This window comes from Triturus cristatus, chromosome 3_1 (assembly GCF_964204655.1).
Source record: "Triturus cristatus chromosome 3_1, aTriCri1.1, whole genome shotgun sequence".
Classification (NCBI taxonomy): domain Eukaryota; kingdom Metazoa; phylum Chordata; class Amphibia; order Caudata; family Salamandridae; genus Triturus; species Triturus cristatus.
The window spans coordinates 124,742,041-124,768,277 of NC_140583.1; the positions used below are offsets into that span (position 1 = coordinate 124,742,041).

The 26,237-nt window shown below is 40.4% G+C and overlaps 1 protein-coding gene and 1 long non-coding RNA gene across 6 annotated transcripts in view; one reads left to right on the forward strand and one right to left on the reverse strand.

The window, feature by feature from the left end:
• The window catches only part of LOC146859813 (uncharacterized), a 269,652-nt gene that overhangs the window by 110,407 nt on the left and 133,008 nt on the right, over window positions 1–26,237 (forward strand). The gene's annotated exons all lie outside the window — the stretch shown is intronic.
• Window positions 10,887–26,237, reverse strand: part of SHANK2 (SH3 and multiple ankyrin repeat domains 2) — a 2,937,835-nt gene continuing 2,922,484 nt past the window's right edge. For all 5 annotated transcript variants that reach the window (XM_085643560.1, XM_085643562.1, XM_085643561.1 and 2 more), the window contains one exon: window positions 10,887–13,683. In XM_085643560.1, coding sequence (XP_085499686.1) covers window positions 13,122–13,683 — 562 coding nt within the window. In that variant the 3' untranslated portion in view covers window positions 10,887–13,121. The remainder of the gene's footprint in view (window positions 13,684–26,237) is intronic.

Genomic DNA, 26,237 nt, shown 5'->3' on the forward strand with positions numbered 1-26,237 from the left:
GACAGAATGCAGAACAATGACATACATTCACCCCAGTACAGAGGCCTCTGTCCATCATTTTGTTTGCGTAGCACTTGATTTTTTCTCCAGCCGCAAGTCTTGGAATCAATTTATTGACTCCGGTGCCGATCGCTCAGCCTTTTCACTGCTTATGTGCTGTGCTTGACTGTTGAACTGTTCTCCTTTGAGGAAACTGCGGCTGCTCATACGCCTTGTAGAACTGAACTCTTCACCTTCGACGATACAGTGGCTGCTCAAGCACATTGACGGACCTGAAACACAAAATATTTCTAAGAAGCTGCGCAATGAGGAAACGCTTCCGACCTGATGGATATTTTCGATGAAGTGCGCCTAACAAAGAGTGCATGCACACGATAACAGAACACAGACTTGAGGAGCAATTTTCTGAACGATTTTCTTAACCCTTTGTAACTTTTGCAAGATGACTCCCGGTAGCAGGGAACAATGTCTTCTCCACAGCGTGTACCTATACACCCTGTGGAATCTCACAACACTACATATCTGAGGGTCCCTGACAGCATCCCCCTTCAAAAAGCAACTCCTCATCTTAGGTTTGTTGGGATGGTTCAGATGAAAAGCTCGAACTAACCTTGAAGCATGAACATAAAAATCAGGTTCCCAAGATCTTTCCTCAATTCCAAAACCTTTCCAGTCAATAAGATAGTATAATGTCCCTTTACAAATTATTGAATCTAAAATGTTAATGATTTCATACTCCTCAATTTGAACAGGAGCTGGAGGTGAGTTCATTCTCAAATCAGGCAGACTTCTCTTCACAAAAGAAACATGAAAGACTGGATGAATTTTTAACGATGAATATAAACAATTTGACTTCTACAGGATTTATCATCTTGTCAACCTAAAAAGGACCTATGAATTTTGGCAGAAATTTATGACTTCCTTTTAATTGCAAACATAAGGAAGGGCCCATTTAAAATAAAGGCGACAAAGTTTGGTTATCTATGATAAGTAGATAACCAAACTTTGTCACCTTCATTGTAAATGGGCCCTTCCTTACGTTTCTTATCGGCCTGCAACAATCTTTTAGCCTTGAGAATGTTTTCCATTGCTTTCAAAAATGTGTTGTGTAAACCTTTAACTAATTCTTTAACTTTAACTGCAGGAAACGCATCGTCTTCTTTACCTATTAAAATACTTGGATGTCTTCCACTATTGAGATAAAAAGGTGTGAAGCCAGTGGAAGAATGAATAGCATTATTATATGCAAACTCAGCCACCCAAATCATGTCTACCCAATCTTTTTCTTGATATAACAGATAAAGTTGTAAATATTGCTCTAACTCTTGATTGACCCTCTCCATCTGGCTATCATTTTCTGAATAATAACTACTTGAGTAACGAGAATCAATGTCTAATCTCTTGGTGAAAGCCATCCAAGAATGAGAAATAAATTGAGAACCCCTGTCTGAAACTAGTATCTTTGGAATCCCATGAGCTCTCACTTTGTGTAGAGTAAATAATTCAGCTAACTGTGGTGCCTTGGGAATCTTTTTCAAAGGTATAAAACATGCCATTTTAGAGAATGTATCAACAAATACTAAAATGATATTATAACCTTGACTGATAGGAAGATCAACTATCAGATCCATTGAAACTGTCTGCCAAGGGTGAGATGCAGTAGATAGAGGTTGATGTAGCCCCTGTGGAGCTAATCTACTGGATTTCTCTCTCAAACACTTTTCACAAGTGAAAACATATTGTCTTGTCTGACCCTCCATCGTAGGCCACCAAAAATTCCTTTTAACCAGTTCAAACGTTTTCAGAAAATCTTTATGACCAGCCAATTGATCGTCATGACAAGCTTGAAGAGCCTTTTTCTGTAAATCTTTGGTAGGTAAAAATAATGCTCCTTTAAAAAAATGGCAAACTTTCTTTAACCATTCGATCAGGATCTTGTCTTGCCCATTCATGAATTTTCCTCTCAAATAAAATCTCCAAAATGGCTGTCTTCAAATACAAAAACTGAGTTGCCAATAAAAATCTTTTTTTAAAGCATCAGCTTTTCCATTAGCCATGACGAAAGGTGATAACAAAATTAAACTCTGCAATAAAGAGGGACCAATGTACTTCTCTAGCCATAAGAGTATGGGCCAACATTAAAACTGTAGATTCCTATGATCTGTATACACTGTGACTTTATGATGAACACCCAACAGATAATGTCTCCACCCGAAAAATGCCTCCTTAACTGCCAATAACTCATAATCAGCAATTAAATAATTCATTTCAGGTGAACTTATCTTTAGAGAATAAAAGGCCACTGGATGCAGCTGCCCAGTATATTTGTGACGCTGAGATAGAATTCCTCCAATTGCAGCATCTGATGCATCTGCTACAACGTAGAATGGTTTTTCAGAATCTGGATGCATTAAAATGGGAGCAGTTGTAAGCAACTCCTTCAAAAATCTGAAAGCTGAATCTGTTTCTGGCGTCCATTCAAACCTCACTCCCTTCTTTAACAGTCCAGGAACTGCAAAAAATTTAGAATGAATTTACAATAAAGCTTTGAATTTCTCTCACGTTCTTTGGAGGCGGCCAATTCTTAACAGTTTTCACCTTGGCTGGATCCATGCTGACTCCAGTAGACGAAATAACAAATTCAAGAAATTCCACCTGCACGACGCAGAAAGCACATTTCTCCAATTTAACATAAAAGAAGATTTTCCAATAGCCTTTTAAATATAGCTGGAACATGAGATATATGTTCTTTAAGATTGTTGGAAAAGATCAATATACCATCAATGTAGATTACTGCAAATCTGTCAAGATAATCCCTGAAGAAAATCATTAACAAAATGTTAGAAGCTGCAGGAGCGTTACAAAGACCATATGGCACTACTTGGTATTCAAATAATCCAAAATGAGTTCTAAATGCACTCTTCCATTCGTCTGCTTGAGCAATTCGAACCAGATGATATGCTCCTCGTAGGTCTAATTTAGAAAATACTTTAGCAGTGTTGACTTGATCTACGAGTTCTGATATTAACTAACCCTGGGCGTGACACTACGCTTCGCCCACGTAGTGTACGTAGCGCTGCTTGCTTCGCAGTTTTCGAAGTAGGCGAAGCAGGCTAGCGCTACGCACACGCCAGGGCAAAGCGTAGCTGCCTGCCGCCGCCACCCGCCTCCTGCCCGCCCTCCTTTTAAATCAAACTCTGTATGTAAAATAAATAAAAAGTAAACAAACTTACCTGAAGTGCGGCGTCTCCGGGGCTCCCTCTTCCTCATTTCCAACTTCTTCTGACAAATACGCATGCGCGGATGCCCGCACATGCGCATCTCTTGCGAGAAATGCGCATGCGCGGGCGTCCGCGCATGCGCATTTGTCAGAAGAAGTTGGAAATGGAAGAGGGAGCCCCGGAGACGCCGCGCATAAGGTAAGTTTCTTTACTTCTTATTTATTTTACATGCGGGGTTTGATTTAAAAGGAGGACGGGCAGGAGGCGGGTGGCGCGTAGTGGGGCTATGCGTAGCGCACGTGTGTGCGTAGATTTGGGCACACTACGCGCTGCTTCACGTAGCCCCACTACGCCCACTACGCCCACCCTTAATATTAACGGCAATGGATAACGATTTGTGATTGTGACCTGATTTATTGCTCAATAATCAATACACATTCCTTATTCTCCTCCCTTCTAAGGAATAAAAAGAAAGGCAAGAAGACTGGGGACTCTGACGGACGTATACAACCATTGGCAAGATATTTATCGAAATATTCTCTTAAATGCAAATTTTCTGCTTCAGTAAAAGCATAAAGTCTTCTGCAGGGCACTACTGTTCCAGGCTCCAATTTAATCAAACAATTGTAAGGTCGATGAGGGGGTAACTTCTCAGCTTCCTTTTTGTCAAAGACTTTGGCTAGATCTTCATATTCACAGGGAATTTCGTCTGTTTTAATGGTGTATACAGTTGCATGACAAGAAGCTGAACTAATGGTGGGGAAGGTTTCAAGTTTCTTCTCATGATCTTGAAAACAGTTCTCCTTACAATACTGAGAATTCATGAAAACTGCTCTGCGACCCCGATCTATAGTACGTTATGTTCTGTAACCCAAGGCAATCCCAATATCAACTAGAACTGCGGAACATCAATCAAATTGAAAACTATCTGCTCTTGATGTCCATTTAATCCTTTCAAACAAATAGTCTCAGTTTCATGTGTGATAGGTCCAAAAGAGAGTTTGGTACCATCCACTCCTCTAAGGTAGTTTTCTTAATAAATTGGACATTAATACTACGATCATATTTTATATCACAAAAATTGCCCATAGCTCCAGAATCAATCATGACTGAAATACCATGTTTCAAAATGTAACTGTAAATGGAGCCACCAGATGTGGAGCAGCTGACTGAAGCATATTTGCAACTTGCTGAGGTACATGAGTTGACTTGGGACTGGCTTCCATCAGAGCCATCCCTCTTACTGATGGAGCTTGTCTTTTCACGACTGACTAAATTTCGGCATCATTGGGCATTTCTTTACAAAGTGCCCAGAAAGACGGCAGTACAAACATATACAATTGTTTCTTTGTTTTGTCATTTTCTGCTTTAGAGAGAGAACCATGAGTTGTACCAATTTGCATGGGTTCATCCGAGGTTGTATTTTCTGATACTTTAGAATTATAATTTCTGACTCTATCTAACCTTACAGGAATTGGACAGAAATCTCGTTCTCTTCTCCGACCTTTGTTCAAAAAGACAATGATCCAACTGTAGAACCAAATCTATTAACTCAGAAATTTCAGTGGGCCTCTTCGGAATTTGGGATAGAGCATCTTTCAACTTATTTTCCTCTATAGAAGAGGGCGGCACTCTTGTTTTCAGGCCAGTTGGTTTCTACCACTAATTTGTTGAATTAAGCCAAGTAATCTACTAAGTCTTTACTTCTTTGTTTCAGTCCCAACAACTCGTTATACGTAGCTTGAGTTGATGAGCGATGATCAAAGAGTCTTAAATTTCTTCTTTGAAAGCTTCAAAATCATACGGAATAGAATAAATATTATAAAAATTAGGCATAGCCAAAACTGCTGCGTCCCTGGTGAGATAAGACAAATTGAATGCCACTTTAGACTGATCTTCATAAAAAGTTACTGGTCTGCATAAAAAATGTAACGAGCATTGAGTTAAAAAGACCTGTGCCTTAAGTGGATCCCCCAAAGCTTTCTGGATGTGCTAGTGGAATTGTTGGAGAAATGGCATGTATAATTTGTGTGGAAAGAGCAGGACTTTGAGACGGAATGGGAAGACTCTGAGGACCCTGACCACCAGAACTAGATGCTGCACCTGCCGCTATTTGTTCCATTCTCTGCCTTGAAACGTTTCTTGGCACTACCTTTTTAACTCTTTTCTTAAACTCTTATTCTCTTCTGCGGTGTCATTCAGATCTTTTTGTATTCCCTCTAAAATGATTGTTAAAGTTTTAACATCTTTGCCCTCTGTCATTCTGCTCAGGTTAAAATCTTTTCCTTTTCCCAACAAGGGAATAGGCACTTCTAACTGTCAAAGGATACTTGATGTTGACTTACACAGGAGCAGAAGAACTGTCCTCAGTCCACACCGTCACTGCAAGTGACAAAGAAGACTTAGGTCTCTTATAATAACAGGGGGGAAAGGGGAAGTGGATAAGAGAGAGACAACCTCAGCTGCAGATGGCTCTTCACTACTGGAATCTCTTCTAGCAGTTTTTAGTATTGAATGATTCTGCAAAGATTACAAAAACATTACTACATTTTTAACACTGTCTACTGCTGTTAAGCTTTTGATAATAAGTTACTTGTACTTAAAACTTCTAGTGTATTTACCTGCAATCTTAATTGATGAAGCTACTCTGTCATGCAATTTTATTTCTAAAGAAAACTTCTCTATTGTTTGCATTAACGTCCTTGCCGTCTTATGTTGATTTACACCTGTACAGGTTTGTTTTTGCTCCGTTTCTTGATTAAATAAACTGGACCAAATGCAAAATGTCAATTAAGCTTGGTTGATATATATATATATATATTCTCTTAGGAAAGTCTTTAACTCTTTACATCTCTAAAGTCTTTTGCTTCTACATAAAGTAGATCGAAAGTCCTATATAGTTTCTGTATTTTAGTTCTCTTCTCCTTGCGTCTTGTTCCTTGTGGGATCAAGAATCACTTGACTACTTTAAATGCATTTGAGTTCACTCAGAGTTATTTTCAGTCGACAAAATTCAGGAATTATACTCCTTTCTTTAATATTGGAAAGTCCTACTGATCTCTTAAGATATTGCCTTGACTTCTTCTACAGCTGCTAGTCTTGGAAATAATTTATTGACTCCGGTGCCGATCACTCAGCCCAGCTTCAAACTTGTTCACCACTCATACGCTTTGCTTGACAGCTGAACTGTTCTCCTTTGGTGAAACTGCGGCTGCTCATGCGCGTTGTAGCACTGAACTCTTCACCTTCGACGATACAGTGGCTGCTCAAGCGCATTGACGGACCTGAAATACTAAATATTTCTCAGAAGCTGCAAAATGAGGAAACGCTTCCAACCTGATGGATATTTCCGATGAAGTGCACCACGCAAAGAGTGGGCACGCACGATAACAGAACACAGACTTGAGGAAGAAAAACAACTAGACCGCTACACGCAATTCCTCGGAACTACGGTGGCCATGAAGGATTTTCTTAACCCTTCGTAACTTTTGCAAGATGACTCCAGGTAGCAGGTAACAACATCTTCTCCACAGTGGGTACTTATACATCCTATGGACTCTCACAATACTACATATCTGAAGATTCCTGACACCGGGTCAATAACACATCTCTGTTACACACGTTAAAGAAATCCCCACTAATGCTATTATCTAATGCTTGCACATCCGCTTACAGGAAACTAGAGAAAATCCACTAATACTATTTTACTCTCTATACTAAAAACAACAGTGCAGCTTCACAAATTTGAAATACACAGTTTCCCTACACTAAACTATTTAAGTAAAGTACCCATGACCTATACAAGCCACTACCCTAAATTCATCTTCAAGCTCCATGCTCATGGTTACCTACATACTTTAATAAGTGCTACACAAAACAGAAGTGAGTGTAGTATATAGTTCACAAATCTAAATCAACTTCTCCAGAGGCGTCCTCTATCATTGACTATGTGAACTAGCAAGTTCACTGACAACCTCTCAAACAACTGATCCACCGTGCACCTCTGAAAGCCCCATTCAAAACCTCCTCACTATGATCAGATTGCTCAAACATGAAATCAAATCCACAGAACCTAACTCACATCTCAACCACCATAATGCTTATTAGAACATTGGAATGTTGAGGCTCCCCTGAAAACAATGTAGTGCTCCGGGAGTCTAGTATTCAGTAGAAGCCCTGAGCATCAACATTCTAATGTTTTCCGTTCACAGCTGTTGCTGTGAACAAAGGCCTCATGGAGCAGGATTACAACACCCCTCAGGCTTTGTGAGGCCTTTGTTCTACTAATAAGAACATTCTACCCTCTAGGGGCTGAATGTTCTAATAGCCTTATATTCCTCCTTAGTGGGCTATACCGGCCATTAAAGGCCTGCTCCATTGTTAAAGGCCCTTCTCTTTGGCTCAGGACTTTAATGCTGGTGTGGGCCTTTAATGGCGTGTGGGGGGTATTGTGTGGGATTGGTGTAAGTCCTTCCTGGACTCTAAAGATCAATCGGTTTGGCTCGCCCCCTTTTCTTCTGAGGTTAGGGTAGTTAACCAAGGGGTCCTGCAGAGTTCCTCATTAAGCTCTACCCTCTTTAACTTTAACATCTTTATGTCCCCCCTCTGGCCTCTGTGGTTGAGCTGTTTGGGTGTAAAATCATTTCATATGCAGATGATGCCAGTTGCTCTTTGTCTTTGATGGTTCCCATGCCTCAATTGCAACATCTTTCACTGACTGCATGCAATCCGTTTTTGATTGGATGCAGGGTAGTCAACTCACATGCGACTCTGAGAGGACAGAAATGATCCCATTTGGATCACGTGTCTAATTGGAAGGAAAATCTCTGGCCTCCAGCATTGCCAGCCATGCCCCTCCATCTTCAGTGGTTAAATCTTAGGAGTGAAGCTGGACAATATCCTCCACATGCAACTGCAGATTTCGGTGGTGGTGGGCTAATGTTTAGTTATGCTCTGCACTCTGAAGAAATTTCTCCTCCTTCCTCTGGAGGCTAGTAGAGTCATTATTCAAGTACTGATCACGTCGTGCCTTGACTACGCTAACACCCTCTATTTAGGATATGCGGAGGCTCTGGCGAATCGCCTGCAGGTGTTCCAAAATGTCGCAGCTAGGCTTCTCTTGCATTTATCTGAGAGTTCTTCCATCTCGTCAGCCCTGAAAGCCCTCCATTGGCTGCCCATCAGGAAGCGTATCCTATTTATGACTCTGGTGCATAGGACAGTGTTTCTATCCAGCCCTGACTATCTGGCAAAGAGATTTGTCCAGTATCTCCCCGCCAGAGCACTGTGTTCTGCCTCTGCCTCGCTTCTGTCGACTCTTCGCTTTAACCGTGTCTGAAAGAATAGTAAAGCTTTATCTTTTCAGGTGGCTAAAGCATGGAACGAGCTCCCACGCAAATTGCATTTGATACCTCTTGAGACTGTATTCCGCAGAAAACAAAAAACGTAGCTTTTCTCTGTGGCGCAGAAGAGCCTGTTTTTTTGGGGGGCACTCACCTTGGGGCTTTACCCATTAGCATCGGAACACTCCTTGGAGTATCCATGCACTGTATAAATCTAGTCAATCATTCATTCACATGTCTAGAGAGATACACAGCACTTGCTGCACCAACAATGGTGAAAACCAAAGACTTTCAACTCAAGTAAGTGTTATCCTACACTGCATTTACCACCCACAAATGTAACCTGTTACTCTGTACTGAAGAAGGACGATATCATGAAACACGTCTAAAGATACACAATGCATATGGGTGAATTATGTGACAGGCAGTATGTTCCCTCCTCCTTGTTGGATTGGCTTCTTACTGAGTTGGACTGACAAACTGTGCGATACACCTGCACTCTGGGAGTGGTACATAAATCTGAGAAGACGGTGCGTAGCATTGCCAGCACCCCCAGATTTAACTTGTTACTTTCTACTGAAGAAGAAAAAATATCCCGAAACACATTCCTAAAGATACACAGCACTGACTGTAGCAACAATGGTGAAAACTAGAGGCTTTCAACTCAAGCAAGTGTTATACACTGCATATGCCACAATGCAAATAGTGTGCTAGTATGCCAGGCAGTGTGATCTTCCTTCTGTAATTGAGTCATTGTTGGCTTGTCGCGCTCTGAGATGAACCTGTGGTCTGGGAGTGGTACAGAAACCTGAGAAGACTATAACCTGCACTGCCAGCATCCCCAAATTACTCACCTAGTATGCTGATTCATAGGCCCTATATATTATAGTGTCTACAGGGTAGACTTGTTAGTTATCTGAGAACTTATAGGTTGGCAAAAGGGATATTAGTGAGCAATACGTTAAACACTTGCTAGCTCCCCAACCTGGCAGTTGAGGAGTGATGTAATTCCAAATCAAATCCTTAAACCCCTGAAATATACCAGTTATGGTCTGCTACACAAACAATAACTCTAGTCTCTGCCATGAAAACCATAACTCTCTCACCAAATAAACTGTCCATAAGCTGCCAGTAGTTATACCAATATACAATTGTGTTCCTAACAGAACAGTTTTATAAAATAATAACATGTTTCTAAACCAATAAAATATACTGTATTTATAGTTATGTATTCAATAATATCAATGTTAAGGTTCTATGTGCTGTAGTAAATTCACTGATGTCATTGTAATACCATTTGTCCCATAAGTGTGAAGTCATGAGTGATCCATTTTGATGGGTAAGTTATGGTTTGTTTCGAGTATCAACGTGGGAGTAATTGAAGAAATTCTCACCTTTTGATAGGAAAAAAGAGCTTGATGAGATTATGTATTACTCTTTGATATGAATTGTCAATACAAATACCTAATCAAACTTATGTCTAAGGTTTTCTCCAGTTTGACTGGTTTTAACCTAAATTAGGTAACATAAGTTTGTCGTGTGGATATTAAGTAAGATTTGCCAGTGTCTGAGCAAGTTTCTGTTTTTTTTATGAGTGTTGTATGTAAAACTGTACTTCTTATAATTAGCGTGATTTGGATAAATTAAAAAGTATGAAAGAAATGCAAAAATACAATACCAATTTAACGTGCATCATCTATGGGTCAACATCCTCTTCTATGAGTGGGCATATTGATCACCTATCATTTAGATATTCCAAATAATTTGATTCTGAACAAATTGACAGAAATATTGTTTTTGGTTAACAATACATTTGACATAGCTTTTTATACCCTGGTATTTGGTACCAGTTGCTAGGTCTGATGGATTGTTTGGCTGGAAACACTTATCTTTGTTGTTAGAGATTTATTTTATATCTTACATATGAATGCAACACATTTTTTTTATTTACAATATCTTCTCTGCCTTAAGCACTTATAAAATTTAGAAACCGGCACCTTTAACTACAACCTGTTGACAGGCATAGTTTGGGTCTTTTTTGTATTGAGTATTATTGCACTTTATGATCTTCTCACTCATTTTCTTAGTATAAGAAAATAAAGGCATATATAGTAAATATATTATTGTTACATAAAAAAACTCTGTTTTCTTTTCGATCTATAGCAATTCTCATAACACATTGATCTTGTTCTGCCACAAAATGTAAATTTGTACCCAAGAAGAGTTTTGTAAAACAGTGTAATGTCCATCACCCTTCATTAAATATTTTGAGAAATAACAGAGTGTAAAACAATTTTGCTGCAAATAAATTGTTAGAAATGAATTGTTATTCACCTTCGGTCAGAAGAACACAAACCTGGTTTATTAAGAGAAATCTTTTTACATTGGCACTGTAAAAATGTGATTGTGATTTTAACATTCAGACATTGACTTGCACGCAGTGGTCAAAAGCAATTTAATAATATGTATGTAGGGCAGGTTCACAGCCTTGTTTCCAAGTGGCTGTTTAATTAAAATCTACAAACTTTTGTCAGGAAATGAGTACATAATATCACCATGGTCTGTTGTGAAACACATTACTAAAAATTGTACAATTGGCAACTTTGATAGAGAAAACCCAAGCTGTCATGTTTTCACTATTTGCAATCAGAATCACAACCTTAGTGCAATATTATAATTTATTTCTTACAGTAATTTTGGTTGCCATACAAGAATTTTTAAGAAAGGTGGAAAGTGCAAGTTACAGGAGCTTGATTTTAAAGAATTCCAAATAAGAGGATTTAAAGCACAAAAATTACAGCAACACAGAGAACGGAAATACAAGTTGTCACACAAACTATAGCAAGAAATATGTTCATATTGGCTAAAAAAGAAAACCTTTCCATGGACAATTTGTCTAATTTGCATTTTTATGTGGCATTTATGTAAAACCATTGCCAGATCAACTGGGTGCTGTGTTTCTTCATCAAAGAACATAGAGAACCACAATAAACTGAAATGCCACAAGTAACTTTGTGATATGTAAATGTTTTAAAGTGACAATCACAACTTGCCATTGTATAATGAAACAAATTAAATAAAAATATGCATATCTGTCTGGGACAGGTATCGCTGCAAATCTGCACAATTTACATTTTGTGAGATTTGGGTATTGCGTATGCAACTTTTATGTGATATTGAGCATGGTATTGCCACTTGTTAACATTACAGAATGATATATTCGGTGATCCAAAACTCTGGTCTACTGAATACATTTTTATTTAATGATTGCTTGACATCAGTCTTGACTCTCTTGTTATCATTACACAATAGACCAATATGAAAGCATCTTTTAAAATTAAAAAACATCAGTTTTCGTAACAATTGCTTCCTGAATCGTAATCAGTGAAAACAGCTGGAGTTTGATCTTGGCAAATTCATTTTATAGTTAGCAGGTGACCATTCTGATTCCAGGCCCTATTATCCCAGTGTTGTAAAACAGAATGTAAAAATATACTATTTCAATAGCTCTTTAATATGTTCTATCTCACGCTTACACCACACACCCGTTAGCACTGATCATGTGTCCTTAAAAGACACATGTTCAATAGGAAATCATCAGTTTTGCTATAAAGTGTTATGGCAAACTTTAAATAAATTAAAAACGTAATCATGAGGTTGTTATTTAAAAGCAGCTTAAAATTCAAGAATATAATATCCTGATGTCACTTCTTCCATGACTCCTTGTATAGAGCATAGACATTACTACCTATGCCAACCAGAAAAAAAGGAAAAATCAATTGGTGTTTCATTTACTTAAATCTATGAATATCACCAAATGGAAGACAATAATGGCAGAATATGCATTTTCCTTTTTAACATTTTAATGACCTCAAGATTCCCACTTCAAAAAGCATATAGACTCTGAATGAAAATAGTTCTTTACAATAATACCCAAGTGATTATGAAAAACAGAATACTCTCTCAATTAAAATGTGTAATACTGGATTTTCATTTATTACAATGATCATTGGAACTTTCAAATACAAATATAAAGACCTGCAAAGAATAACAACATACTTTAGATCAAATGACTTGTTTTCCATATGGGGAATGAGAATCACTTCCTTCTTTCTTTTTTTAATAACAGCTGCATTACTTGAATCCACATTTGAAGAAATAGTCACTCTTCTTTGAAGAAGTTCTAGCAAAGATAGAAAATATAGGACAGCTCTGCTGGTTCCGATGCATCCAACTGAGGTTGATTTAAAAAGGTTGTACTTTGTTTTATAATTATTCCACAGAAATAGTATTATTAAATCACAAAAGTTTTTTTTTTCTTTAACTTTCTGGAACTGAAGTGGCACAAAGGCTGCCTAGTAGACCAGCCACTTAGTTTAAATTTTTTTTTAAAATATTGTGCTTATAAACTATCTGTACAACTATTTAAACTTGCAGTAAAGAAAGATATTGAAATTGCTAATTTAATATATTCATCCCAGACCTAATCAGACACTCCACTGTTAGCAAACGGGAATGATTTTATACTACAATTATGTGAGACGAAAATAAACCATTTTTATCTGTCCAATAGCTGTTTTAGTGCTCTTTCTATATTCATCCTATGACCAACTCTGGTTACTCCAAGGTCTATTAAATCTTCTTTTTGAAGGTTTGGTAAATGAGTGCCCTCTATTTCATTATCCATGAAGGTCTCTTTATGTTCACCTAGATTTAGGCTTTCCAACCAATCCGCCACATCTAACTTAGTCCACAGGTGGACAGGCTTTGTGGCAAAAGGCTTGTTTGAGATGGGTTGTTGGAGGATGGAAGGGGAGGGAGATCTGCTGCGGCCTGCGTTCAAAGTAAAAACATCAACAGCAGGCTGTGGACTAGGCAGGCCAAACACATCAACCAGGTTAATTGAGGCAGGAGGAGCAGAGAGTGGAGCGGGTTTAATTTCTTTCAGTATCTCAGATGACGAGCACACTGGACTGGGAGCTCGCCTCATTCCCGCTGTCCTGTTCTCAAGGTCAGGAGGCCGATTCTGCATTGTAATGGGCTGATTAGCTCCTGGACGGATGGTGAAGGTGACGCTTGTATTCCGTGTCCCTGAGACAGTACTCAAGGCATCAGTGCCCCTGCAATACAGAACAGATAAACAGTTCAGAAAAACATTATCTGATGTAAAAATAAACATGAAAATACAAATTCATGTTAAATAATCTGAAATTAATAGCAAAACCATAAAACATCAATAATATTTAGACATCAACCAAGGCCCTACATTTGGGCAAAGAGTTAGAGTTAAATGCATCTTCGTAATTTTGAGAAAATGAAGGCAACACATCACTTTTATATTTTGTGAAAAATATTATTATCATGGTGAGTTGTGTCTGATTAACTAGATGTGTATGCCTTCTATTCACATGAGATAGTTCTGCATGGTTGGTAACAAGGTCCTCAGAGCCTCATAAGTTAGGTCCCCAACAACAACTCAATGTGAAAGATGTTTCATTGTTATTATGTAAGTCTAAAATTAAACTCCCCACCTAGCAACCAAAGACTCAGTCTTTAGGGAAATAGTTAAGAAGGAGCTTTAGGGCAGGGAGTCCTCTGTTAAGGACCATACATTGAGAAAATCCAGAAGCAACAAGGGTAAGTGAAATATAAAAAACACACAAGATAAACTAGGATAAGCATTTTAAACTTGGTTACCAGCCTTTTAATACAGAGATGTTGTAATCTAGTCCCTCTGCTTTTTTAGACCATGACATATGTAATGTGACAGCCCCCAAAACATAAAAATTTGGTCTTGCCTTCTGCTAAAAAGAAATGCATTTCAAGAAGCGGTGAGAAGAGGCCAAATGCAGAAATGACATTCCTAAAATGTTTTGACACGTCTGATTCTGACATAATCATTTTAAAAATTCCCTCTGTTGCCTACATTTATCAAATATGTATTTTAATTACAACTTTCTGAAATTCAAAATGCTTAGAATTTTGCAAAGATTGTGTAGTGCTGGTTTTATAGGAAATATTATTTTTGCTATATTATACAGACAAGATAAACATCCCCATAATCAACTTCACCAACTACATGACCATGGAAGCAAACTGGATGTGTAGTTCAACTCCAACAAGATGTAGGTACTAGTCTTCTGCAACAAGATCTACTCATGAGACAGGCCGTAAAGGTTAACCCAACACCCACACCCAGAGACCACGCAAGAAATCTAGGTATCATCCTAGACGACAAGCTCAACATAATGGCTTAAATCAATGCAGTGTGCACCAACTGCTTCCACATCCTATGCATGATGCAAAAGAGCTTCAAATGGTTGCCTAAAAAAACACAGACGAACCATCAAGCAAGCACTTATCACTAGCAGGTTGGATTACAGCAACACTCTCTACGTTGGAATCTTGAAACAACTCCTACACAGAATGCAGGCCATCCAGTACACTGCCGCAAGACTCATACGCAACCTCCTATGCAGCGCCCACGTCACACCACATCTCAGGAAGCTTCACTGGCTCACCATTCAGAAGTGCAGCATATTCAAACTTCTCACGTCCACCAGAAACCTATGCTATGTCTCACTCTTACTTGCACACACTCCCCGCATACGCAAAAGCAAAACTCAAGGTCGCTCATTATCCTACATCACACCCAAGACATGGAAGAACCTCCCTCAACACATCAGAGCCTCCTCTTCACTTCTTGAGTTCTGCAAGAAGCTGAAGATCTGGATCTCTGTATAAACACCTTGGGGCCACACTCCTTCACACCTGCCCAAGCTACTGGATACCTTGTTGGGTGATTAGTGCACTATATAAACCAGCATAACGTATTTGGAATTAGATAATGTGTTATTAGAAAAAGACATGCCTTAGGTTCCGAAATAATTCTTCTTTTTGACTTTGCTGAATAGGACAATGAGAACTAGGAACAAATTATTTGCTATTAGAAAAAAAGTTACGTTTGGGAACACCAAATCCCTCCTTCATCGGTAGCATTAACATTGTAGCTAGGTTAGCACCATTCGTGCCTTACATACTAGCTCCTTCGAATTACCACAGAAAATGTTGGCAATTACAAATAGAAACATATAAGTGGTTTGGTGCATTGAACATATCTGTTGGAGCAACCCTGACCAACCGTGCAATAGCCCTTGCTTTTAAGCTAATATTGCTGAGTTCAACCTTTCTTGTGAAGATTTAGTCATTGCACTTCTCTTGCTTCCTGTGTAAGGTTTTAGTAGTAGATGATACTACTACAGGGTTATGACACATTTAGCCCTTGTTTCTAGACTGTTCTTTGCAGCAATACAGAAGAATATTCTAAGAGAATACCCAAAATGGAAAAATACAAGGTTCACAGTTTACACACAGATTAATTTTTCCAATTGAATTCCAGTCATAACCGTCTCCACTTTCTTATACACCCAAATTTCCAAACAAAATTCACAAATGTATCATGGGTGTTTGGGCGACTTTCATAACTCTCCGGCTAGCCAACACTTTTATAGAGGAGTTCAGCCTGTCCAAAACTGATATATTTTCTAAGAGCCAAACAAAATTCTACGTATTGCAGCTGCAATGTCCAACATGATCAGTCAATTCCTGGCAAGGTAGTTGATGGTTGCCAAGTGTCATGTTTTGCTATAGTGGAATAAAAAATGACATTCACGTGGTTATTTCTGCTGAACAAAGACTGCTTTGGTGCACTTAAAACTAACCTAGCATCCCAGGATAAGTTCCAAGTATGCCGAGAAGTTCTCTTTGCATGAATTTGAGACAATGTCCAGTAAAATGGGTTGGTCAGGGTATTGGTAACTCAAGGGTAGAGACATTCTGGTCCGTTTCAATTTCAACCCTGTGGGTCTAGTAATAAAGGGTGGTATCACAGGCCTGCTTCCCCCGATAATTCCTCATTTTGCGTAGGAGTTTTTACCCCGAGTTTTCTTTTAATTTCAGTATTCAAAAACTCTGGGCGAAAGCTAAAAAAAATACTCACGGCGAGTATCTACTGTCATTAACCCTACCCAAATTAAAAGGCCACTAGGAATAAGGGACATTTGAGATGGAATTAGGTGACAGAGAAGTAAAACAACAGAAGCTAAAAAAGATTTTATAATGGCAACAAGATAGAAAAGTGCTCACTGCTGACATCTGTAATCTGGAGGTCATGAGTTCAGATCCTGCATGACCTCACTGTTGACATTTGTAATCTGGAGGTCATGAGTTCAGATCCTGCATGACCTCACTGTTGAAATCTGTAATCTGGAGGTCATGAGTTCAGATCCAGCATGACCTCACTGTTGACATTTGTAATCTGGAGGTCATGAGTTCAGCTCTTGCATGACCTCACTGCTGACATCTGTAATCTGGAGGTCATGATATCAGACCCGTTCATGACCTCACCTTTGACATCTGTAATCTGCAGGTCATGAGTTTAGATCCTGCATGACCTCACTGCTGATATCTGTAATCTGGAGGCCATGAGTTCAGATCCTGTCATAACCTCACTGCTGACATCTGTAATCTGGAGGTCATGAGTTTAGATCCTGCATGTCCTCACTGATGAAATCTGTAATCTGGAGGACATGATATCAGACCCGGTTATGACCTCACTGCTGACATCTGTAATCTGGAGGTCATGATATCAGACGTGTTCATGACCTTACTTTTGACATCTGTAATCTGGAGGTCATGAGTTCAGATCCTGCATGGCCTCACTGCTGAAATCTGGAATCTGGAGGTCATGAGTTCAGATACTGCATGCCTTACTGCTGAAATCTGTAATCTGGAGGTCAAAAGTTCAAATCCAGTCAAGGCAGAGTCAATCCTTCATCCACGTAATTGATACATTTGATACATTGATACATTTGCTAACAGTTTGGTGATTGCATATAGGTAGCGGTCTTTTCACTTTAATTTTAAGGCACGTTTTCACCCACTAGATACGTATATTTTATGTGGAGCTAATTGCCATGCAGGATGCAGAATTGCCATGCACAACCCAATATTAATACATTCCGCAGAGGTGTTCTATATCTTTTGTTTAAATAGGTGTTTTGAAATAAATGTGCATTAATCTAAATGATGCACATCTGTGACATTTTTTACCAATCTAAATATATTGCCATGTTTTATTATGTAAATAACATGTGAATTTTAAAATATGAATGCCTTTAATCAGATACATTTACATTATTTTTGCTACGCCTATTTTGCTCAACATTTATTTTTTATGTATACAAAATCAGCAACCCTCGTTATACTGCTAAATTTCAAGTGACTGCTGAATGTACCGCTAATGGCTAGTAGTGCTGCTCAAATTACTGCAAGAATATCCCCAGTTTTTTAATTGCTGGGTGGAAAAGATTGGAAAAACCTTCAGTAAGGTTATTCTTAATCATTTTCTTCAGGCACCCACCAACCTTTAGATTTTCCGTTTTTTTTTTAATTTAAAGTGTTTTTTTTTTTTTTTACTTTTTCTGTTGCCAGGTGCCATTTAAACAGAATCGAGGTTCATGAATTCAGTAAAAACAGTATGCCATATTCCAGAGCTGAGGAAGTCAGTCTGATGACATACATCTTACTTTTCTTTAAATAGGGTGCAGCAGCGGAGGGGCTCTCTGCCGGAGACTAGGACTATAGGAGAAACTTCTGCCTGCCATACTTCCGCTCCCTGATTACTTCAATCAAGTTTGCACTGCACTTAGTGCAGATTAAAGGGTATTACGCCGTTTCACAGACAGGAGTAGTTCCCCGCGCCGGCTCCCACTGTCGCTCACAGTCGGGCTCCCCGGCTGAGCTTTGCCAATGTGCGCCACCGTTCCAGCTGTTTGGTGGTTCTTACTTCTCCAGTATAAATCATTCTTTGCTGTAACCAGTGTTTCTTCCCCAATAACTGTGCCTTCTTCCCTCATCACTGCTGTTCTTTTTACTCCATTTAACTCTGCTTTCTCTCCTCTGTAACCAGTTTCTTCCCCAATAACTTTTGACTTATCACCTTATAACCGCTGTTCTTTTTCCTCCATTTAACTCTGCTTTCTCTGTTCTGTAACCACCAAATGTTTCCCATAACTTTAACCCCTTCTGTGCCCATGACGAGCTGGACTCGTCATGGGCCGCGGTTGCGCTGTGCCCATGACGAGTCCAGCTCGTCATAAACCCCGCCCGCTAATGCAACGGCCGGCACAGGGCGGGGAAAGGGCGTGGCACACAAGGGGTTAAATTGTTCCTCCTAAATTTGCAGTTTTTTCCTCGCATTACCATGGCCTTTTTCACAACGTATCACCATACCCACCTGCCCATTTCTCCTGCCTTTCATATTCCCTGCCCAGCGCCCCTCCCACTCCCAGGACCTACTTATTGGAGACTTCCACGAAGGTGCGCAGCAGAAGTGCGTAGGGGGTACGCCACACGGGGCTGAAGGCACTCCAAAGGTATGCCCGTCTGTGCCTGTCTGCGCCTGTGTCATGCCCAGCGCCAAAAACCCTAGCCCTGTCGTTCGCCGCAGCTACACTATTGTGAACTTCGAGCCCTGGATAGTGGGCACAGCAACAACAACTGCTGCCACACATCCCCATGGGACACCAAATGGCCATTCGCCCGCCAGCACTGCCACTTCACCTGCAACTTCGTGACAACCACGAACACCTGGGACACCACAAACACAAAGGCATCTGCCACGCCAATGAGCCTGCCACAGCACAACTCCAGTGCATCTTAATGAATGCACATTCACTCTGCAAAGATGCCACTGAGATCTGGGACATGATCTCATCCCTTACCTCAGATTTCATCATGGAGACCTGGCTGAACCCTGTCTCTGCACCATACATCGCCACCCCTGAAGGCTACAAGACAACTCACTGGAACCGTACCAACAAGCACGGAGGTGGAATTGCATTAATCCACATGGACATTATCCACTGCACCACCTCCTCCGATGAGCCCACCCCAATAATGGACCACCTCAACTTCCAAATCCGCACAGGCAGATAAAAGGCACCCTCGCCTACAGACCACCAGGCCCTAGCCCAAGGGTCTGCAATGCCATCACAGATGTCATCGTCCCTATCACCATCGACTCCAAAAACTACATCTTCCTAGGAGACCTCAACTCCACCGACCTCCTGGAAAGCATGAGAAACATCGGCCTAAAATAAATGGTCACTGCAGGATATACTCTCTACCCCATTTTCACATCCAGCAACAGGAGCCAATACAACCATGCCTCTCAGCTCAACTGGACTGACCACTACAGCGTCCACTTCACCATTTCAGGTGACACCACCACCAGATCCCCCTACATCCCATGCAGAAACAGGATGAACAGACTAGTGAAACAACGCTCTCAACTCAGACTGCCCTGGCACAGCAGCCAAGACAGAACAGGCAGCAATTAGCCCCTCCCAGTGGATCATAGACTGCGCTGACACAATCCTCCCCGCCAAACCCAGCTAAATCCAAAGTAAGGGTAAAATGAGCCAGCTTGTACTCCAGTGAGCTCAAATCCACCAGAAGCAAGGCTCCTCCTAAAAGAACTTTCAGCTGACCCAACAGAACTGGAAAACGACTGGCCCGTCTCTCTTCTTCCCTTTCCAGAAAACGTACAAAAAATGCCTACCATTCAACAGCTAACCATACACCTGGAACAGAGCAACCTCATGGACCTCAGTCCACCTTAAGAGCCAACCACAGCACCACCCTAATCACAACCACAGACGACACCAGGACCCTCAAGGACAGTGGCGATACAGTGGCCATTATTCTCCTTGACCTGTCAGTCACTTTCGACACCGTCTCTTATCACATCCCGATAAACAGACTCCACCACATTGGAGTACAAGGAGATTCCCTCAAATGGCACACCTCCTTTCTCCCCAGAAGAACCTAGAGGATCAGTCTCCCACCGTCACCTTGGCACCCAAGGAGATCATCTACAGTCTTCCTCAAAGTCATACCTCGGTCCCACCCTCTTCAACACCTACATGACCCCCCCCCCCCAGCAGACACAGTCAGACCACACGGACTCAGCATCATCTCACAAGCCGATGACACACACTCATCCTCTCATTGTCCGAGGACCCCCGTCAACATCAAAACCAACTTCCACAGATGCATGGTAAACGTCACCGACTGGTTGAAGGACAATTGTCTCAAGCTCAACTCAGACAAAACAGAAGTACTCATCTTTGGAAACAACTTGTCGCCATGGAACACACAGTGGCTGGTGGTCCTCGGCCCACCACCTGCCCCACAGACCATGCCCTAATCTTGGCATCATCCTGGACAACAAGCCATTCATGTAGAAACAGGTAAATGCAGTTTCCTTAGCCTATTTCAACACTACACATGCTCCGCCAAATCTTCTGGTGGCTACCGGTCAGCACCAGAAAGACCATCGTGCAGGGCCTCGTCACAAGCAAAATTAGACAGTGGAAACATGCTCTACGTAGGTATCACTGCACACCTACTGAGGAGACTCCAGTCAATACAGAACTCAGCAACAAGACTAATCCTCTGCCTCCCTAGACAAACACACATCTCACCACACTTTAAAAAACTGCACTAGCTCCCAATCAAGAAGAGGTGTCAGTTCAAAATGCTGACCCACGCACACGAAGCCTTGTGCAACACAGGGCCAGCATACATCAACAAGCCACTCACTTTCACCAACCACTCGGATCAGACGAAAAAATAGTAGAGGTCCCTCATTCTCCAACCTAGAGGCCAAGGTTTGAAACGATCGTCCCCTGCACTTTACGACCACCTCTTCGCTCCAGGAGTTCCAGAAAGGACTCAAGACTTGGCTGTTTGTCTCAGCAGGAGAAGTTCAAAGGGGTTCCCCCTTCCAAAATTAGTAACCCTTTTGCAGACAACTGTGGATAGATTTTGTTGAAAAGTCGGGTCAATTTAAGTTTCAGTAAATGTAAATAATCTACGAAGGATACTAACACACCATCCTGACACCATACTCATGTTAGAGGAAATTTAACGAATATGTGAGGTCCAGATAAAGGTGATGAGGACTTAAACAGTGTCGCATTAACGCAGCATTGACAGACCAGGCTTAGGGCTGAGCTACAAAACAACAGAACTCATGGAAAGAAAGAGCAGTATCAGAACCAGAAGTATGTTTTATCTCAAATTAATGTGCAGAACTATTAGTAAAAGGGCATTTAATGAGTTCTTAATGTGCTTTTACATCATGGATGATCTGAATGCAAACACCTAATACCATCAAAAGGGGGGTTAAAGGTCATAAATATAATCATGGTGATAAATCTGCTTCAGGAGCAAACAAGTAGAGAGGAATTTGTTTGTGTGCTAACTGCACTTGTGCTATCTGCAGGCATGCAAATTGCCTACCCCAAACTATTTGCCCACATGTTTTTAGCAAGTAAAAGCTGGTGAAAATCTTGTTGGCGGATACTGAGAAATTCTGATTTGCACACCCTGGAACAGACTCAGGATTCCCAATTTGTGCACCTCCTGGAGTGTGCCTATCTTAATTTTGTGCCATTTCTCATCTTTTTGACCATGCCAGCTGGTCACAATCTCACTGGTCAGGCCATGCCCTCTTGTTTCAACACTTCCTTGGGTTGTTGGCGCATTCTACACATGCTCAGCCAGCACCATGGCTACCTCGGGAGATGTTCAGCCACCTCCAACCAGGCCATCACCAGAATAACCATGGAGGATCAGAGGAGTAGCCGTCGCTAGCCACAACCAATGCCCTACAGCAGGCAGGTTAGTGAGAAAAGGACCGCCACCTTCTTAATACGGTAGGCGGACCCGCAGTGGTGGTAGTAGTCAGAGCGCCACTGTGAGTACCGCGGTCCCAGGACCACTGATCTCATAATAACCTCCAGAGTTTGTGAAAGTCAGAGAGAAAGAATTAAGACAGATAGAACCAAGTTTATGTTTATCTGTTTTAATGTATGTTTTCACTGACAGGGGGAATGTACATCGAAATTTAGAGTGGGGCGTGGTATCCGACAGGGTTGTGTCTTGACACCACTGCAGTGTTTTCTTCATTTATAAATGGGGTGGACAGCCACTTCAGGCAGATACCCCTATGGCTGCTGGGCAACCAATACTAGTGCTGCTCTATGCGGACGATACAGTACTTTTAGCCAGAACTCCAGTGGCCCTGCAGAATCTGTTGAATAACTTTGGAGAATATATGACCTCTAAAAAAATGATCATAAATAAAACTAAAACGTTTACTATGATATGTAGCCAAAGACGAAAACTTTGTAGAGCCCCTCCTTTTAATATTGACAATACTCGAATCGTTTCAGTTAATTCCTTTTGTTTTTTGGGCATCTCATTTGCAGGAAATGGTTCTTGGCAACAACATATGCTAAACACCAGAGCCAAAATGAGTAGGGTCTCCCAGGGGATCTTAAAATTTGCTTCTAAACTGGGTAGTAGACCCATCCGAGAAATGGTGACCATTTATAATGCTAAAGGTGTGACAACCGAGACGTATGGGGCAGGCCTTTGGGGTTATATAAATGGCCACCTACTACAAACGGAGGAAAATAGATTTTTAAAACATCTGTTATTTTTGCCACCCTGTGCATCTAATATGATGATACACAACGAAGTAGGAAAGCAGTAACTTGAAGACCAATTATTGATGAAACCCCTCTTATCATAGTCATCGTTATCGACAAGGGAAGAGACTAGTCTCACTGGAAACATCATCCTCGACTGCTTAACCATGGATTAGGTTTAATACCTTGGTTATCTTGTATCCACTCTAGCCTGGGTAAGTTATTTAAATTGTCAATTCGGTCTGACCCTATCCTGTTTACATCATTACCTCAAATAGGCAAGATAAACATGAGTCAGAGAATGAGTTTAAATCATGTCGTATTTTATAAGTCACCGCACAAGGTGGAGGGAGATAACAATTACCTGGTCTCCATAAGCATCACGCAGAATAGGTTTGTCTTAACAAGGTTGAGATGTGGCAATGCGCTTCAGCTCGTTGCTTTTCCCTCTATGAGATCCTGTCCCAGATCCTGTCCCCCCCACCACATATCCCTGTCCTTGTGACGGACGGAGTACACAGAGCACCTTGCACTTTTTATCATTCTGTAAACTGTACCGAAATCCCAGGGCACTGCATCTAAAACCTCGGTTATTAACCCGGAATATTATATCTTATAAAGTGGCGATGAAGTATTTGGTGTCATTAGGCGATCCCTTTCTATGCTACAATATAGCACTTTTTATACTAAATACAATTTAAATAAGGAAAGCTCATATAGTGGATCATGAACCTGCCGTCCCCCCGAACTATACTATAACAGATGATGACTGACTGGTTTTTTTTTGTGCTTTTAATAGTATTAAGATGAATGGATTTTATGATGTGGCTGGCTTTTTATAGTTTTATTGTTTATATTTTATGTTGTGTTTTTGGATATAATTTTATGGTTGTTTTGTCTTCAACCGAATAAAGATCATGAACCAAACTGATTACATGTGGATTGCGATCTGAGGCATATAAAGACAGTTCCTACAAGAGGCCGAGTCCAACATTCACGAAGGATGTTGCCATCATTCTTCTAGATGCATTCAGTTCTTGTACCTGGGCCTAGATGGGGGCAATGTGAAACTTGCAATGCAGTGTAGCCACTGCCATGATACATTTCCTCAGTCAACATAAACTGATATGGCAATATATGGTTTCCAGCATGGTTATGAGTTGGCATGACAATATGGAAATTGACAGATCTTTTTGTGAAGCCACATGCCATTGCAGAAACTAGCATGCCAACTTTTATGCGTACAGCTTTATTGGAGCGATGATAGTGATGTTTGCTTAGCTAAGTCAGCGTGATAATGGCAAGGCAATGAATAATTAACTGGAGTGATATGATACAATCATGACAAAATCTAGGGCAATCTTGAACATGGCAGGGCATTGGGGGTAAAGTGGAAACTATGGGGCAATGTGGAAAAAGCATTTTGAAGTGTTCAAATGAACATGCTAGGACATTAAAGACAACACCGGCATGCTGCAGAACCCAGCTCCCTGGATTTCTCTCACGAACAAGCTGATGTCATTTGGAGGCAGCACTCTGGCATATACATTTTAATATTTCATTGCATGCCACACTGTTTTCATGAGCTATTAAATGAAAGAGGAAAAATGATGTAAATGATAATCCCCATAAAACCAGTGTCATCTTAACCAGCATATAATTCGAGGTAGGGATTTCATTCCAATGACTTAGAGTCACTTCGCATCAGGCGATGAGTCAGTGAGGTGACACAAGGATTGTTTTGCTTTGTACCAAGTGCTTCAATGACGTGATTGGTTGGGAAAGCTGAAACATACCAAAGGAGAATGTTGTCCTCCCATATAAAAACATTATTATACCATGCACTGTTGTAAGCCATGGAATGTGGAAACCTTCCATTAATTCTGCTTCTGATTTTGTTCTAGTAGAGTTGCAATATTGTTCTGTAATGTTATGCATTTAGTGGCACACTTTTCACTATTTTCCTCGGTCAAGAGGTTTCACCAACCCCTCCCTGCTCTACTGGTGAGGATACAGACCAGCTTCCCATACGTTTTGGGGTAGAGACGGGTGCACCATATATTGAAAGGCAAAAGCACCTCAGGCAGCACCATCTCTAAAATAATGGAACTTTTCTTGAAATGCTCAGATAAAGATCGAAGTCCTGCTGATTGGACAACCGTTAAATATTACAGCTTGCTTCAATGTCCTGATCATATTCAATTAAGAGTAATTGAGCCCATGAACATATGGGTGGTAAATTGTAAGCAAACCTTCTGTGGGAGGGCACTACTACAAGGAAAACAAAAAAGATGGACAAAAATTAACAGACATAATAATATTTGTACACTTCATCTGAAGATCAAGAAATTGGATTTAAGGAAACATTTTAGTATAGGAGTAATGAACAATTTGGGCACCCTAATTTAAAAAAATAGTCAGGTGAAAGGACAGCACAAGGATAGGAGCAAGTTTGAAGGTTGTAGGAGGAGAGCTAGCTATTTTCTCGAATAATAGTAGGGTAATTCTAAAATGGTATAACAGCTGCAGAAACCAGTATATGAAGGTCAAGTCCAAATGTACAACATAAGTTTAAAAGACTCCGCTATTTGTACATATTAAAGTCACGTTTAGAATGTTTCTTTTGGTTATTCTATCAATACATTTTATTTTATTTTGAATGGTGTTAGCATGACCTCCATATACATTTCCTCAATTATTCTATTTCTGGAGTTGCAACAGCAAAATGCAATCAAATTAATCTGAGTGGGTAAGGATCACACAGATAGAGGGCTCTCATGCAAATGCATGCCAAGAGATGAATATAAAATATGAATGGTGACAGCGATGCTTTTAAATAGTCACTTACGTATAGGCATGACATTCCTCTGTTAACTGCAATTATGACAGCAAACAAAAACAAGACAATGTAATGGAACACAAACAGTACAGGAAACACAATTAACCAGCAACAGTAGCGGAAAGTTAGATGGCATGGAATGAAACTGACAATTAACAATGAAACAAATAAAATGCAACAAAGTAAACAAGACACATTTCAAACAAACTTGATTGACAGGTGCATTGTTTTGGAAGGAGAGCTTCCTTGACCTACATCCCATATGTGCAATTAT